This window comes from Melospiza melodia, chromosome 13, assembly GCF_035770615.1.
Source record: "Melospiza melodia melodia isolate bMelMel2 chromosome 13, bMelMel2.pri, whole genome shotgun sequence".
NCBI lineage: Eukaryota > Metazoa > Chordata > Aves > Passeriformes > Passerellidae > Melospiza > Melospiza melodia.
The window spans coordinates 10444001-10462568 of NC_086206.1; the positions used below are offsets into that span (position 1 = coordinate 10444001).

The window sequence follows — 18568 nt, forward strand, 5'->3', positions numbered from 1 at the left end:
TTTTTCAGTCCTTTGAGTTAATCACTAACCTTTTGACAATCTGTGTTGGTTTAGCTGCTTCTAAGATTCAAGTTTTGGGTACATGCTCTGGGAAGGTGGAGTGTTACCTGGTCCAATGTCCTCAGCTCTAGCTGTAGTGTAAAGTGATGAGTTAATATTTAAGCTGTTCGTTTTGAGTCATTGATACAGCCAAACCAGCTTAAATAAACTTGGAAGTTAAACATACACATTTAGCTTGTAGTTTCTCACTAAACACATAGGTAAGACATAAAAAAATATATAAATGCATAAAAATCCAATACTAAGAAAAGAAAAATATGGCTTCATGAATTTAAATGTACAGAGAATGTACATGTGGAATGTGCCTGAGCACATCCTTTTTTTTCCCCCTCCCCTGTTCCACTTAGGAACTGGCTGAAAAAGCAGATGGGGAGGGGGGTAAAACTAGGTATCCTAAACTGTTACTTTATTTATAGAAGTTAGCAATTGTGTCATTTGCTCTCTTACTCAAGGGAATGTGCTTAGAAGGAAACATTCCTAGTAAGTGAGAACTGTTCTTGGCATCAGCAGGGCTCTGACCATAAGAAACACTTTAATTACGCTGAAACCAAACAACCCAAAACATTTAAATGAAAACTTTTAAGACAAATATTTTTGACAAGTTCAGTAGGAAAATTTGGCTACTGAACAAGTAAGTACTTATGCAGTTGAATTTAGGATACATTTGTAATGATATCCTCAGCTTCATGTCCATGTGACCACATAGATCTGAAAAGAGGGAATGTTACATATTTCACACACTTAAATTATGAAAGTACTAGGATTTGGAATGAAGGTAAAAAGATGAACTCTAGTTCAATAAACTTCAGAAAATTCTACTGAAAGATGTAGAAGAAAGGGAAATTAAATTGGCTGTGGATGTTTTTTGTTGTTTTGACAGAGGGATTTTGGTACCAGAAATTTACCACGCTTTTGTGGGTTTCCATTCTTTTGTGCTTAGTGAGCATGTATTTGGACACATACTGTAATTAAAGCTCCCTCAGGAACTGTGGAATTTATTATGAACAAGTTCACAGAAGTGTGGGATAAACAGTAACAATAACCCAGAGGAGTTGGAGTTATTAGAGTACTGTGAAGACTGAAGTTATCTTATGAGTGCAAATACAGATCTCTGTCCACAAGCAATATGAACATGATCAGCAGGATTGGCATACCACAAAAACTAATGCTCACATCTCAAGTCATAATAGTGTTCTGGTTTGGGATGCTTTCAATACATGCATGGCTACAGAGCTTCAACAATTTAAATTCCAAACTGATAATAAATCAGAATCCTTTAAAATCTGTGTTCTGATTTCTCCACTCTTCCTCTTTTGTTTTTCCAGTTTTTGTGAGAGAGTGGTTGAAGTGTGGGTGTGGGTTTCTTTTTTAATAGTTCAGTGTTTCTCATACTCCAGATTATTGTAGAAGAGCAGATGTTGTCTCATTCCTTTTGGTAAAGGTCATATATGTTGTATCAGTAAGTTTATGAATACTTTCAGGGTTGTTTATTCAGTAAAGGCTCTCTTTGCTGTTCAGCTGAACACACTATTTTGTTTGATATTGTGAAAGCACATTTCGTTTTTTCCAAACCCATCAGTGGCTGTTTTATTGTGCAAAAGCACTTTTCTTGTGTTTTTGGTGCCTGAATGAATCCTGGTTTGACCGAACCCAGTTTCATAGAGGATACTTTTATTACTACCCTGGATAAACACAGTGATTATTATTATTACATTCTTAGCTTTGTGATGCCTTTATGCTTTTATGCAATATTGATGTTCATGTTGTGGCACCTCTCACAGTCTTTGCCAGTTTGAGAAGCTATGAACTGTCAATATTAAGTTGTGTATGTACTTTTTATTGGGCTTGGGGTGAGGGGCTGAGAGGAGTGAAGTGATAAAAAATAATCAGGAAGAAGCACTCAAACTGCTTCTTAGTCTACTAAAGTATTAAGGCACTTGCAAAACATCATCTTTTCTTCCCTTTTTCTTATCCTGAAGGGGAAAAACATAAAAAGTGGGTCATTGACATACAAATAGGTGGCAATCAAGCTGGTGTATGAGACTCATTAAAGCAGAATACTCAAGTCTGTATAAGGTGGCTCCAGGAAACATCAGAAGAATGGCTGAAAATTAGCTCAAATGTGTTGATATTTTTTACTTTGAAGTCTCCCCAACCTCCCTTTGAGACAGCACATGAGTCTGACCTCCCTGCAAGGCTTGGCTAGGTAATGAGAGCGTGGTTTTGGACAGCTTACAGGGGAAACCTGATGGTTTACACCTCCAGTGCTAGATATTACAGCATAATAAAGTAATTCTGTGGGATGTGAAGTTCTCCGAAACTTCCAATTGTTGTTTAAGCAGAAATAGACAGAGTTGTGCTACTTGCTTTGTAATGCAGAAAAAAATGGGGCATGATGGAATTGGGTTTTTTTAAGTATGCAAAGCAATGGAAATATGTTAGACTTCGAAATGCTCAGATACTGAGAGGTATACTTTGACATGTGAAAACAAAAATCAAATTAAACTGATACTGTTTTTCTTAAATATTCTGTCATCGTTAAGCATTTCAAAATCTTGGATTCTGGGTTTTTGACAAATTTGGTCATGGGAACAATTTTTACATTGCAATGCAGTTGTTTATTAGAAAAGGCAAAGTTATTAATGTTTTATGAGTAAAAACAATGAGGATCAGCTGTTTGCAGTACATTGAAGGTATGTATGCTTTAACAGATGTGTTCAGTTCCTGTTAGCAATACCAAAATCTACCAATGGAGGGTAGCAATAGCCAGCCTTTACAAGCAGCCTAATAAACTATGTCTTCTGAAGCCTGAAAAATTTCTTAATTCATCCTATATGTGTTCTCATATATCCTTTTCTTTTGTTTCAGGTGCAGATATTTGGAAGTTTTAAAACTGGTTTATATTTACCTACAAGGTTAGTAATTTTTCAGTGTAAATTCCACACAAAAGAAAAGTAACTTGTTGGACCTGTAACCCTGGGGTGATTTATCTGCTCTCTCAGGATCTGTGCTACTTGTGTCAATACTTGTTATGCTAAGCAAGTGTTAAGCTATTAGTTCTCTGCAAAGTGTACAGAAATGCAATAAATAAGACTATTGACTGTAACATGTGTCTATATAGATCTTGCATGTATCAGTAGAAGGTTCTGAAATACCATGTGGTCAGAAAAGGCTTGTGTTGGAATTTGGCTTCATTAATGCAAAAAGAAGATGTTGGCCCTTAAAGAAAAGCTAAATTTTAATTCCACAGATGACTAAATCGAAACCTTTAATGTAACGTTGTTAATATTAGCGCTGAAGAAAAAATATTACAACAGAACTGTTTTTTTTCTTTCAGTCGTCTTTTGTGAAATCTGTACAATAGTCAACATCTACCTTTTCCAAATTTATTGCTAGTTTTCATAAAGAGTCTTTAATCAGTGACACTGGTATCTTCTGTGTAGAAATTGTGAGTATTTATGACAACTAAATAGAAATTGAGTGAAATGCTTAAATGGTTGTAGGGGATAAACACATTTAAATAGCATAAATCTGAGGATAGCTTTTGAACTGAGTTCCATACTTTGGGAACAGGAGGACATCTAGTACTGACTGCAGGTGAGGGATATCCTCATTATTGTTCCATCTCTATTTGTAAAAGAAAGAACCTGACAGATGCTTTAGTTCCTCCTTTAGTTTCAGGAGTTGTAAGGAAGTCTAATTCCTCACTTTTTGTTTGTAAAGCCAGAAGCGAGGTGTACAAATACTCATTGTTTTCACATTTGGCCTCATTTCTGGCCTTATTAAAATTTATTTTAAATAGGCTTAATTAAATATGATTTGATGCTGATAATGCTAGAGAGATATTCCTGGTGACTTGATGGATATTTTACTATATTTGCTTGATTGTTTTGAAATAGATATAACAAAAATGTTTTTCTGTTGTCATATATTGCCTTTCTTGAGTATTTGTTTCAGGTGAGGTTTTGGGGGAGAACAAATGCAGATACTTCAAATGCAGTACATAAACCCACAAAAAACCTTCCTGTGGCAGTGCTTGCCAAACTTTCAAAACAGTCATTATGGTCATTAATTCACTGTTGCCTTCTATCAAAGCTTCCTTCTGCCCTAGGTTTTCCCTTCCTTTTCAGTAACAGTTTGTTTAGATCTCAGGCTCTGGGGTTCAGAAAGGTCTGAAGTGTGTTTTTAATGCTGTGTCTCTCTGTTGGGATTTGCTCTGTATCCATTAGCTGAAGCTGCTGCTGAAGGTTTGGGCACTTTGCTGCTGCATCTCTGTGTCCCCTTTGCAGGCAGTGTCTGTGCTCAAGGTGGCAACAGAGCTGCTTTTTCTCTCTTGGTGTGCATCAGGAAAATGTCTCCTCTTTTTAACTGTCAGCAGTGGGTTTAACAGGAATTCAGTTTAGAAGAGACATGTCCAGCAGCATTTCCTGCTGCCCAGGCCAGTTTTGAACACGTTTCAGAAAAAGAGGCAGGTGCTGCCTGTCCTTGTCAGCCCAGCAGTCTGTGGCTGAACTGCTGCTTCAGGACACAGCTCATCTAGTGCAGATGCAGTTTCTTTGGGGTTGTTAAAGCAGTGGTGTTTGTCAATCAGCAGATCTATAGGATCTCTTGCAGGGGGAAATATTTCTTAACTTTTTTGAGTTTTGTGTTACGCAGTTTCCCATCTCACTGAAGCACCCTGCTAGCATAACTATAGGGTTGCACACTCACCTCCTCTGTGTTCCTGGCCAAGCAAGGGAATCAAAGGACTTAGGGTGCAAGGAGGGAGAAGCTCAGGATCTCACAGTAGCCCTCAGTGGCTCAGATGTGACACCAGCCACCTTTTGAGTTTGAGTTCAGGGATTGGATTAGGGTGTCAGCTTCCTGTGTAATGAAATGGTTTTGTGTGTGTGTAGGGAGGAAGTGTAGTAGGATGGAGACACCCCTTCAAAGAGCTGAGTTAATGAGAGAAGTTAATTAGTGGCTTGATCTTATTTAATAGCTTGTTGCTTCCTGAAGTCCAAGTTGCCATGTTTTCTTCTCCCTTGCCTTGTCCCTATTATTGGTACTACAGGCCAGCAGCTTCCCCTGTGCCCTCTGGTGCTCTGATCATCCAGAAAACCAACTCAGAGATGCAGAGGCAGGAAGTTACCCCAGAATGTTCTGTGGGTCCTTTAAAGGGGGAGTGAAGAAGGTTTCTGCCAGACCCATTGATAGGCTGAACTGATTTGCTGTAGATTAGACAAACACCAGACCTGGAGCAAGGGAGGAGACAGGGTCATGCATGTGGGGGTAGAGGATGGGAAACTGGACTTTTCCTTTTGGTGTCAGGCTGTTAAATCAACATTCCTGATGAATACAGCCCAAAGGTGGTGATTCACAACAAGTTCATTTCTTGCTCTGAATCACTCCAGAGAAGCTGATCCCTCTCTGCTCACAGTGTGGCCTGAGGAGACTAATTTTAGGCTTTGCAGCCTAATTGATTTATGTTTATCTGTCCCCTCCTCCAAGTAACCTGAAATGGTCTGTATTTCCCCAAGTGTAAGAGTTCATCTCCAGCCATTTCCTGGGAAAAATCAGAATTAATTATTTGGTTCAGCTATGTTCTCTCAGCTTTATTCGAGTTATGTATAGATGTCAATTGTTTGTATTTTAAGTTTATCATTCTTTTAATTTGAATAAATATATTTTTTTCCTTTTCAGTGATATTGATTTAGTTGTGTTTGGAAAATGGGAGACATTACCTCTTTGGACCCTGGAAGAAGCTCTTAGAAAGCACAATGTAGCAGATGAAAACTCAGTAAAGGTTTTAGATAAAGCAACTGTAAGTTTGGGGGAAGAGGGTATTCCCTTGTTTTAAGCTGAATTTTTAATCAAAGAAAGATGTTGGTTAAAAGAATGAATTTTTATAAGCAGTAACTTATTTTGTATATTAAATTTGAAATAGAAGATAAAGAACTTTTTTATTTAGTATGATTTTTACTACTAACAAAATAATTGATACTGCAATAACAAAAGCATTTTTTCTGTTGTGGAAATTGTCTGATATTTGACATGCACAACGTGTTGCTTTTAAGAGAGATTGGACTAGTCAGTGTTGTGCATTGATGTTTTTAAACCAGGGCATTTCTGGACTGAGTTTTTACATAAGTAATTTTTCTTGCAAGTAGGCAGGTATAATCAGTTTTCACGTAGAAGTGCTAAGTACAGCATTGTCTAAATAGGTAGTGGTATGTCTTGCAAAAAATAGATAAATTCTATTATAATTTCCTATCTTCTGCTAATTTTAAGAGTATTGGGATATCTAAGTCATAGCTGTTATTAGTAGAGAGAGGAAATTTGATGGTCACTCAGGTGGAGACACATCAGAGTACTCTCCATATCTTGTACTTCTTAATTGAAGTTCATTTTGGTGAGGAAGTGATGACCCCGGTGACATGAGTTGTGTCATTTCTGATGTCTCCAGGACCATTTCTCTGTTTCTCCAGTGTTTGTCTCCCTCTGGTGTCTGTGGTCTCCACCAGAGCTGAGCTGCTGCAACAGCAACTCACCCAAACCAGTCCAAAATAAATCACCTGGAAGGTGAAGCATTAAGTTCTGTTCAGCAGGACAGTAAATTGAAAATAGTGCTTATGAAAAGCCAATAAGAAAATAGTGTTAGAAAAGCCAAGTTTATGTAAACAGATTGGCAAGGCAAGTGAGTTCATAAGTAGGAGTCCTGATTTCACTGCCTACCTCCTCTATAAATTCATAAAAAACTTCAGGTTTGCTGGTGCATATAAGTCATAAATGAAACCAAGTGTGTCTTGGAAATCTGTATTGACTTATTGTATCTTTCTTTTGCAGGTACCTATTATTAAACTGACAGATTCCTTCACTGAAGTAAAAGTTGATATAAGCTTTAATGTACAGAATGGGGTTAAAGCAGCCCAGCTCATCAAAGATTTTATCAAGGTTAGGCAACACTGTCATGGAACTACACACTGAGTATTTGATAACTTAATTTTATTTTCTGTTTTACTTTGACTGCATCCTTACTAGAGATACACTTTGTTGGTTTTTGTTGTCTGGTAATGCTGAGGGATAGTCTTAAATTGTAGATATATTGTCTTAAAAAGCATGAAGATACTAAAATAGAAGAATAAAATATGGAGTAGTTTTGATGGTACAATGATTAAGAAAAATGCACTATTGCCTGTTTTAAGTGTTCTGCTCCTTTAACTGCAGTTCATTGAGCTCTGCACTTCAGAATTTCAAGATGTGAGATAGTCTTCTCATGAAAGCCTGAAGGTGTTTTTGTGTGTGAAAGCATAGAAAATCAAGTTGCCTGGGTTACTTGTGACCCTCTGGCCTTGGGTCAGGGGGTGAGAGGGGTCTGTGCCCCGGGGGATGGAGCAGGAGCTGTGTGTGGCAGCAGGGACAAGAATGCAGCCCTGTGGTACCCCAGCCCAAAGAGCAGAGCAGGTCTGGTGCCAGCAGCTGGGGCAGAGAAGTGGCCAGGGAGGATGTGCAGGCTGTGGCTGGGGTCAGGGTCAGCAGCAGTGTGGGGCAGCATGGACCAGGCTGACAGTGCAGGGCAGCAGCTCTGGAGCAGAGTGGGGGCACTCCCAGCAAGGCTCCCCACATGGTGCTTTCCCACAGGGCTGTTCTCCCTGCAGGCTGAGCCAGGGCTGTGCAGCTGTGCCACACCACAGCTGGCCTTGAGCACGGGCAGCTGAGGAGGAGGTGGCACAGGCTGCTCTGGAGGGTCCTTTGTTTGACTTGGAGAAAACTTGGTGTGTTCTTGCCAAGTGACTTTGTTGGTGTTCTTGAGGCACTCTCTATGTAACACTTGCAGGGCATTCTCTTGGGTCTTATTTTATCACATATAACTTCAGTACTTTTCTGAGATGTCATATTTGGCATTAGGCTTGGAAATGCCTCTTTCTCTTCATCCAGGTTGTTTAGGAAATCCAAGGCAGTTGAAGCCTTTATTAAGGGTGTGCAGTTTTCCAAGAAAAATCCCATCTCTAAATTTTGGTATATACTGATATTCAACACTTCAGCTTGTGACTGGAAGTTTTTAATAGTTCAAAATCTTTGGTTAGATAGTTAGGGATCCTCAGTTAGATGGGACTCCCAGTACTCACCATAAGGCTCCTGCAGAGAGGTTCTTGGCAAAATTCTTCTTTCCCTTTAATCTTTTTGCAGTCACAGACATAGTGATCCACATTTCATCTGTGACACTAAGGAACTTTTTGGCTCTGTGTTGATAAAAGCAGTGATCTTATTAGTCCTCTTTTGCCCCTCTCCTGTGAGGGGTGTACAGAGTGCAGGCCTAGCCCAGCCTCCACTGCTGTCCCAAAGCAGCCTCTTAGGGGAATCCATGCACATAAACCCTTTAAAGGACCAGTTACCCAAGGGTATTTTGCTTTATTGAAGATGTTACCTGGGTGTAATAATTTTGAAGGGCTTTCTTTAACTCTGGGCATCTGAAGTACTTGCAGGACAGAAGTCTCAGGGCACTTTGAGCTACCTCTCAATTGTAGCAAGAAGGTTTTGTTACAGATGTCAGTGTCTCCACAGTTGTTCCTTTGCCATATTTTTCACTTGTATGAGAAAAGTAAGTGTGTGTGTGTATATATATATATATATATATTCAACACAAATACTTCTGATTTTACAATGTAATAACTTTTTTCTCTTGTTAATATCTGCCACCAAAGTCAAACAGGTAAAATACCTGTGTTGATTGTAGGCAGGGCATTGGCTCTTCTCCACAGTTACTAAAAATGATAGGTTAGATTAATGATTAGATTAATGATAGTTACCTTAAAGGCAAAATATAATAAAACATGGTTTCAATATGCTCTCCATTGCATGCATGCATTGCAGTATTGTAACAGCTTTGTTTTTCTCTTTCAGAAATATCCTGTGTTACCATTTCTAGTTTTAGTATTGAAACAGTTCCTGTTACAGAGGGACCTTAATGAAGTATTTACAGGTGGAATTGGTTCTTATAGTCTCTTTTTAATGGCTGTCAGTTTCCTTCAGGTAAGTTCAATGGAATCTGTCAATGCCGTTGTGCCTAAGGACATCACCTTAAGAAGGAATTTGATCAACCCTCCAGTTTAATAATTTAAGCTATCACTTTTTGGGGTTGCACCCCCTTTTCATTTAAAATTAGATATGTCCCATCTGTCTTCTGTTCCTTCTCTGATGCTGATACTTTTGGTACAAAAGGTGTTTAGGACATCTGTTGGTGTACCAATGCCAGGCACTGATATATATGATTTTGATACACATGATGTGATGTGTGTCATTGATGGTAAAACAACTTGAATATTGTATAACTTGCTTGGAACAAGTTCCCTAAGGTTGGTGTTAGCTGCAGCTGTCCTTTGTGACAGTCCTGATTGGTCTCCGGGTCACACACCCTGTATGTGCTTTCACAAATGCAGTGTAATCTTGGTTCTCTGGGTTACTAAGCTGATATCAAACAAACATCTTTTGCAACTTTCTCTTAAATCTAATAGAACAAAATGCATGAGCTAAATCTATATTGTTGTGCCTGGGAGAGGGAAATACTGAACAAATATGAAGTAGCTGATTTCTGGCTGTATCAGCCTTGTTCTTTTTCCTGAACTAATGTTATGTATAGCTGTGTTTGCAAGTGTATGTCCACACTTTTCCAGACTGTAAATACTCTAAAACCCGAGCCTGGAACTGGAGCTTGGTGTTTGCTGAGTGCCTTTGCAGTTCCCTGCTGAGCACAAAACAAATAAGGGCAACATGCATATAGTTTAAAACCATAATCTCTCCTAATCCATTTTCTTATGTTGAGTAACAGCACTTCCATTTGCTCATTAAAAAATATTTTAAAAAAAGTTAAATTTCATATCTGTTACAACTCTGAGCTGGTTTTGTCCACTCAGGCTGCCTCTCAGGCTGTTTCCTTAACAGTAGAGGGGATCCTGTGTTTAGCTGTGCACATGAGAAGTATTTGTATTGCAGACCCAGGTTTGTGAGGTACAAATATCTGCTTTTGCACAAGAACCCTGCCATTAGTGCTGGAAGTTCACTGATTGGCCTAAAAGTTCAAATGCACAAAGATTAGTGTTTGACAGCCTTTTTTTGAAGAGGTAATTATGTTATAAAAGTTGTCATAGCATCTTATTTTAGAGATGCAAAACTGCTTAATCAAGGGAAAATACTTTATTTAGACATATCTGTTTTATTTTTTATTTCTGTATTTAGACATGTTTGCTGTGAAAAAGTGAAGAACTTGAAGTCATAAAAGAATGATTTTTTTCTCTCTCTTCTTAATAGCTGCATCCCAGGGAAGATGCCTGTATGCCCAATGCCAACTATGGTGTTCTTTTAATAGAGTTTTTTGAATTGTATGGACGTCACTTCAATTATCTGAAGACTGGAATCCGAATAAAGGATGGTGGCTCTTATGTTGCCAAGGATGAAGTGCAGAAAAGCATGTTGGATGGCTACAGACCATCAATGCTGTACATTGAGGATCCATTACAGCCAGGTATCCTCAGAAACCAAAATGGAATAGCACTACTATTAAATGTTTAATAGATGCACTGCAGGATTTTTTTCTCTTCATATATTTTACTTGTACCCAAAGAATTGCTAGTCTGGACTTCTTTACATTTAAATCCCTGTAGATATTTTAAGTTGTTTATGCTAAATAAATAAATAAATAAATAATATATATATATATATAATATTTCTGCTTTATGCTAATCCTCTTCTACAAGAGGTGGCTACAGTTAGTTGGGACTTAAGGGCAATTTTAAAAACAGATTACTGTCTTGTGCCTGAAAGGTGATGACCATAGTTTCAATCTTACTCATTTATTTATATTCTTATTTTAAGGTAATGATGTTGGGAGGAGTTCCTATGGTGCCATGCAAGTGAAGCAGGCTTTTGATTATGCCTATGTTGTTCTGAGCCATGCTGTTTCCCCAATAGCTAAATATTATCCTAACAACGAAACAGAAAGGTAAAGTCTCCGAGTCTAAATCTCAAACATTCATTGCTTACATTTTTCTGTCTCTAAAAATTAATTGTGGTGATGGTTTTGTTTTGGTTTTTTTTTCCTGGTTTGCAGTATATTAGGGAGAATAATTAGAGTTACACAAGAAGTGGCCACATACAGAGACTGGATATCCAAGCAGTGGGGAATGCAAAGCAGAACAGAATCTTCATGTAATGGTGAGTTCTGACTCAGCAGGGATGAGGGGGAAACTTCCTGCACTTTTTGCTTGTATAGATTTTATTGTTACTTTTGCCTCACATAAGTCTATGTGTGCATCTTACTAGTAGTTTCTTCTTTATTTTTCAGTATTCATGTCTTTTCATCCAGAAAAGTCAGATTTGTACAAGAGTAAAATGTCCCCATCTTTGTTGTACCAACAATGGATTTGGTTAGTAGAGAGATCTGTAAAGAGGGCTGCCTTCCAAAAAGAGACTTTGGAAAAACTTCCAATTGAAATTACCACATTGTCAGTGTCACACTTCCTTTGTCCTTTAAATATGGACAAGGTTTTCACAAAAATTGCTGGGCATGCTAGTTTAAATCTGAATCCTTAAATACTGCATTTTTAATAGTAATTTTAAAGTGTGAGGAAGAAATACTTAAGCCAGGATTCACTATGTAAGTGGAATAAGTCTTTTAAACAGACAAGTCTTGAAATGTCAATCATGATCTGGTTTTTAACAAATGGAAACACAAAATTGAGCCAGAGAACTTGGTGACGATGCCCTTTGGAATCACCTTTAATCCATTGCCCATCTTCTGACTTCAGCAGCCAGTTGCCACCCTCTCTTGGTGCAGGTGTATCTGCTGTCTGGAACTTTTTTAACTAGAATTAATTTTCATGCTCTCCAGTTAATTTTAGAATGTTTCCTGTCAGAAGTGTTCTCTTGTTAGCGATTAATCAGAGAAGATGTTTCAAGGACCCGTTCTTTTGGCTAGGCTGGGATTTTTTTTACTTGTTTTTAGAAGTTGTGTGAGTGATTTGTCAGCTGGATGTGCTCTGTGCCATTGGAGCTGTGACCCTGCAGGCCCTGAGCTCCCATCACCTCCCTTTTAGCTGCATTTGTGCACAGACATCATGTAAATCTCTACCTCCTAAGTGTCTTATTTCTGATAAAACAGCAATCAAAAAAGAAAAATAACCCTGTATTAATAACCCTGTGACAGTAAAAGTGGTTGTCTTGTTAATTTAGTTCAGATCTAAGTTCCAACTTTTGTTTTTTTAAGGCAGAGCTTAGTGATATATGAGAGTTCTGTATCTTGAATTTTCAGTGTAGGAAATCCTACAAAGTAATGGGGCTTATTTGGAGTTCATCTGATCCTAGAAGCTCCAGCAGAAGAAAAATTGGAGTTGCTGAGTACTGGGCATACAGAATTTAAATCTCTGTATTTGAGTGCTGTTGAAGTGTGGCATGGAACAATCTACAGCAGCACATCTGAACTTTGTTGCTGCCTTCTTCCACATCTTCTGTCCCTAATTTCCATCTCAAACCATGGGCAGTGCTCAGTGCATTAATGTCCATGTGTTACTGTGGATGTAACATGTATTTTGTATCTTAGGGGCTATATTAAATAACCTCAAGGCAACATGTTTTTGCATTTAAATGTGTGGTGATGCTTCTGTTTTGTTTTTACTAGGTAATGGAGTAACCTTGATAGTAGATACTCAGCAGCTGGACAAATGCAACAATAATCTTGCTGAAGAGAATGAAGCACTGGGAAAGCCTAGAAATAAAACTTCAGAAACACTTAGTAAACACTCTTCAAATTCTTCATCAGGTCCTTTATCATCATCATCATCTACATTGTCCAGCTCTAGTGATGTAGTAAGTACTGGAAGTTTTCTGACTCTGCTTTTTAAAATTTCTTTGGGTTTTTTCCCCTCTGATTTATATTGTCACAAAATACATTTTAGGAGCTTACAATCCTAGTCAATTAATTCATCCAGAATCCTAACTTGCATAAGATGTTAATTCTTATGCAATTTCTACACATACAAGTTGCAGTGTGTTTTTGACACAATACATGTAGAAAGTGAATATATAGACACAAAGTTTCACAGCCCTCTTTTCTCTGGGAAAACTGTATTTCAAAAATAAAACAGACTGGTAATCCTAAGCCACATGCTTTAAAAAACAAACAGGCCAAAAGCTTTCAAAAATATCTGTTTGGGAATTTTACTTTAAAAATAAAAGGCAAATCTCAAAACCAGAATCACACATCAATACATCTTTAAATCTGTTGTACTTGATAAGAATTCTGGATTGAAAGAATTTTAATATCTAGTAAAGTAAACAAGTTTTCAGTTTTGTCCACTGTTAACTTTATTTTTAAAAGAAAATTCACTTTTAGAAATACTCACTCTTAAGAAAAGCTCACTAATCCTTTACATTTTCCTGAAGGATTCTGATGGAACACCTTGCAAAACCTCTAAACAGTTGAGTTGTCGTCAGTCTACCACAAACAGAGTGGGGTCACAAGAAGTGTCACTGGAATCCTCCCAGTCAAGTGGGAAAACACAAAATAGCCAAACAGCCAATACATCCAGCAACACGAACAAATCTCAGGTTTGTGAAATGTTTGAAAACAACAACTGTGTAGATTATTTGAATATTACACATATCCTCCATGGAAGGGTAATTTGTTCTGGAAAGGGAACACTGCATTTTTCACCTCCCTTTTGCCCCATTAAAAATCTCCCAGCACTGATTGTATCTAAAGCCACCTGGTTCTCTGTTAAGCTTGCACAGATGAATTTGCAACCGTGGCTTTCCCAGCTTTAAAAGAGATGAAGTTGGTCTGACTTGTACACCAAATTTGCCAGAGGTGTTCAGCTGTGTTGCACCCATTTCCTCCTTTGCAAAAAGCACACCAGCCAAGTTTTGATTGCAAAATATGAGAGATGAGGTGTGCCTACACTCAGTGAAAGCAGTTAGCAAAAATGTGTGTTTAAAACTCTGACTGACTGCTCTTTTAGCTGTTGATACTTGTTGCTCTGTCTTCCGCTAAGGGAGGTGAAGATTCTTTGTGATAGATGACATTCACCCTCATTTTCCCCTATGGCCCATCCTTATGATGACAACTGTCAGAACTTACACATTTAGGAGATTTTCCAACTGAGGAATGCTTCAGTATTCTGAAAATATTCTATGCCTCTATATACAGCATACCCTGGATATATGCAGTTTAAATTCTTACACTTTTTCAGAAATTGGGTCTTTATGTTTGAAACATAGTCCACAACCTTCTGGAATTCTTTCCTTGAAAATAATTCTGAAGACATGCCTCTTATCTGCTGATGATTTGTCTTCTAACAGGACAATTCACACCTGGTCTTGGCTGTGCTATGGGTGTGTGTTTGTATTATTGGGCAGAACTAATTCCAGGCTGGAACGTGCATGCCCATGATCTCATCTTTGAAAAGATGGGGTATGTCAGATCATGGGCATGCACAGATTTGAGCAATCTTCCCGTGCTGTCTTAGATTATGGACATTTCTGTAAAATACCTTTATACTTTCCAAAATTCCAAGTGCTCTGCCCCTCTTGTTAGGGGCTAGAGATGAACATTTGTTTGCAACCACCCGGGTGGGAGATTGGCCCTGCAGTGCTGCTGTCCCAGGTTCCCTCTGCCATGGCAGGTTTTCCAGGCTGTTCTCAGGGGTCAGCACGCTGGTTGTGCAGGAGCAGGGCTGTGTGACTGCCATGCCCTTTTCCCACTGCAGGGATTGCTGACCTCGTTCTCTTTCCTCCACAGCACGGATCCGCACGGTTATTCCGCTCCTCTAACAAAGGCTTCCAAGGTCCAACAAACTCAAGCCATGGTACCTCAGTCACAAACAAACAGCACCAAGGCAGCAAATCACACCATCAGTTTTTCCACGGCAAAAAGAGGAAACACAAGAGGGATGCAGCTCTGTCAGACCTTTGTAGATAGTTGACTACTTTAAGACTGTTCTTCTGTGTGCAATGATCTCATGCTACAGGATAGTTTGATAGTGACTCCTTGGATCTCTTCTGGAGCTTCAGACTGTTCAGACATAGATTAGCAACTGCATTTTTTTTTCCCAGCTCGCCACGGAACGGAACATGAAGATTGATCACTGCAAAAAAACAAAAAAAGGAAAAAAAAAGAAAAAAATGGAAAAAAAAGGAAAAAATTAATTTTTTAAAATGAGGAAAAAGGCTGCTCATTTGATAAGTCATATGCTACAACAGGGTCATTTAGGATATAAAAGCTTGAATGTAAAATAAATGTATTTCCCATCAGCTCATGCTGACCTGTAGAGATAGTACTCAGTGTGTCTAGGGGGTGGTAACAAACAAATAAAACACAAAAAATAGGAAAAAAAAGGCAAAAAATTGTATTTTGAGGGAAACCCAGCCTTTAAAGGTGAAAGTAATTTGTGCATGATTTTTTAATTATTTTTGCATATACTTACCATTTTATTGTGTATATATAGATGACCATATAGGAAAACTGACATTTGTAATAGTGGATTTGTTAATACTTTTTACATAACATTACTGTTTAAATTGTAAACATGAATTTTTCTCAGGATTAGTTTGGAAAATAATCTGAATTGTCATCTTAACATCCATATAAAGAGACATTACTAGTTGTATTGCTCAGATTTTCTTTTCTTGGCATTTGGAAGATCTCATAGAACTTTTGATCTGCAAAAGCTGTTCCTCTGAAAGAAAGGTTTATGGTGACAAATGAAGATTTTCATTTGTATAAAGTGTACATGTACTTTGTGTAGACACTGAGCTTGTCATCTCTGAGAAGTAACCTTCACCTTGTTTTCTAGAGTGCCATCATTTCAGGCAATGGGGTTTTATAGTTGCATCCTTCTCTTCCTCCCCTTAGTGGTCTCTCCTCGACCCTTCCTTCTTTTTTTTAAGGAAAAACAAAGGGCCACTTGGGGTTTGGGGGGTTTTTTTGGTTTTTTGTTTTGTTTTTTGTTTGTTTTTGTTTTTGTTTGATTGATGGTGATGATTGTTTTCTTTTTTTTGTTTTCTTTTTTTTTTTTTGGTTAAAAAAAACCTAAACAACAAAAGTCAATTTGTTACAGACATTTGCATTCCTGGGCTGCTTTAATCCCATGCCTCCTTGTTTGTGCCTTTCCTCCCCCTTCCAGGTCTGGGTTTTTTTGTCTTTTATATTTTTGCTAACTCCTGTAGGAGATGATAACTGTTGAAGCTTTAAGTAAATTTTACAATTAAAGTATTTTTTTCTCACTCCCCTCTTAGGCATTTTTATATATACACTTAATTATTAAAAACAAAACAATTTCAAATAATGAAATATACTTTATATTGCCTTAAAGACCCAAACCTTTCATATCTCCTAATATTTCTTCATTGACCTAGTTCTCATTTCATTGAAACTCCACACGTGTGAGGTTCAGTCGCATCACAAGTCTAGGTTGCAGTACCTTTGATGCCATGAATGCGAATGAAATGGAAAATTGCACTCACAGGCATAGTTTGGAACAGGAGTGGGGACACTTCAGTGCTAGAGAGTTAAGTGGCATTTACTTTCACATATTTCTGTAAAGAGGAGAGTCTGTACTTGGCATACCTGGCTGTATTAAATGCAGCAGTTCTGAGATGATGCTTTTATAAAAAGTACTGTTAGCTTTGAGAAACTTTTTATATACATTTACAGAATACTACAGACCAACCTGACCTTTATGGGCACTAATGAGTGCAATGATTTTTAAAGTAAAATGAGACCAGAACCAATGTTATCACTTAAATTAATAAACATTTTCAATGTGTTAAAGTGTTTTACTTCAAAAAGGAAAATATATATATATATATTCCAAAAATACAGCAAGTCATAACATTTACTCCAACACTAAGCTTACGCGATGTTAATTTGACAATTTTTTTTAATTTTTAGAGTCATATTTTAATTTGATCAGATAATTTTATCAAGATGTTCAGCTTTTCTTCATAGAAACTAGTGAAAGTTGTACCACATTATGCATAGTCACTATTTATTTTGTTTTAGATTATTGTGAATGTGTAGACTTATGTTCACCGCTTAGGGAACAATTATTTATAAATTATATTAATCCAGTATTGTTAGCTGCTATTAGCAAAACTGTTCCAAAACTTAATACTTGCAAAGATCTGTATCGCATTTACCACACTGAAGTGTTTTTAAAAGAATCACCCTCATTGTTGAAAGCAAATGTACTCCTAGGGTGCAGATATTAGTGTTCCAATAAGCATGTGATAATTTTAAGGTGGTGGTAGCGGGAAGATAATCTTGATTCCATTGGGAATCTTAGGTTTGCCTCAATTTATGGTTTTCATAAATTTAATGGAAAAAAGCTTTTCCTGGACTGCTCAAGTTTCTTTTTGGTAAACAGTATCTTTCTAAAAGAAAAAGAAAAAAAAAAGAAAAAAAAAAGAAAAAAAAAAAAGCATGAAGGAAAAATTGAGGTATTTTACATTGCCTCAAATGACCAGCATTGTATTCATAAAATACTGTATATCTTGCAAAACTTTATTTAAACGGAACAGTTGAACTGTTCGTTTTTCAATCTGAAGTAAAATACTTTCAAGACCTTTTAGTTTGCCTGCTCATTTGTCTTGTACATTTCATCTCTGTATTTGACTCAAGTCTAATTCCTTTTTGAGTTTCAATACTTTTGTGAAGATTTTGTGAATATATGAAAAAAAAATAAATGTTTAATCTAACTACTGCAGTTTATCACCATTCTTGACACCCTGTCTTCCCCTTCAGAGCACTGTGGAAAGAGTTTCTCAAGTAACATTTTTTGTAGGATCAGGGTCCTTCCCCAGCTGAGTTCTGGGCCCTCTACCCGGAGTTTGGAAGCTGATTTTGTTCAGGTGGCCCTGGTCTGCTGGTCTTCCTTTCAGGAAAGCTGGAGCAGAGTCTGTAAGCTTGGGAATAAATGGAAGATAATACATGTGTAATGATTTCTTAATGTATGATCTTTGTCTAATTTTCATCCTCAAATACACAGGAAGCTTATGGAAGGATCCATTTTCCTTGTCTTCTGAAATCGGCTGTGGGATGGTGTTGCAGCTGCAGGGCAGCAGCTGCTCAAAGCTGCCATGCTGAGGGGGTTGTGTAGAACTATTCAAGAGTTAATTGGATTTACTGGCAGCTAAAATCCATGTTCAGCAGTTCCTGAAGCACAGCTGATGTTACTGAAGTGTGTTCTTGTCCTTCCCTGGGAGACGTGCACATACTGCAGGTTCTGGTACTTTTCCTTCTGGTACTCCACTGCACACCATTGGAAGTACATAAATAATCTGGAATGTTTGTATATTGTCCTGTTTGGCATTAAATTGATTTGCTGAGACTCTTTCAATTAAAAAGAAAATTGATCAGATAGTGTTTATGGTTAAAAATGTATGTATTTTTTAATTGACAGTCTTCTCCCTTGTGGCAGAAAAGAAGCTGAAATGTAACTAAATCTTCTTGTTTGTGAGACATGATTTCTGTTTTGTC

At 37.6% G+C, this 18568-nt stretch overlaps 1 protein-coding gene across 1 annotated transcript in view; it reads left to right on the forward strand.

Moving 5' to 3' along the window:
- The window catches only part of TENT4B (terminal nucleotidyltransferase 4B), a 40977-nt gene extending 23830 nt beyond the window's left edge, over positions 1–17147 (forward strand). Inside the window, exons 3-12 of the mRNA XM_063167754.1 lie at positions 2929–2975; positions 5743–5863; positions 6886–6993; positions 8944–9072; positions 10348–10561; positions 10912–11038; positions 11147–11250; positions 12713–12900; positions 13477–13641; positions 14831–17147. Coding sequence (XP_063023824.1) covers positions 2929–2975; positions 5743–5863; positions 6886–6993; positions 8944–9072; positions 10348–10561; positions 10912–11038; positions 11147–11250; positions 12713–12900; positions 13477–13641; positions 14831–15010 — 1383 coding nt within the window. The 3' untranslated portion in view covers positions 15011–17147. The remainder of the gene's footprint in view (positions 1–2928; positions 2976–5742; positions 5864–6885; positions 6994–8943; positions 9073–10347; positions 10562–10911; positions 11039–11146; positions 11251–12712; positions 12901–13476; positions 13642–14830) is intronic.
- The last annotated feature ends 1421 nt before the right edge of the window (positions 17148–18568 follow it).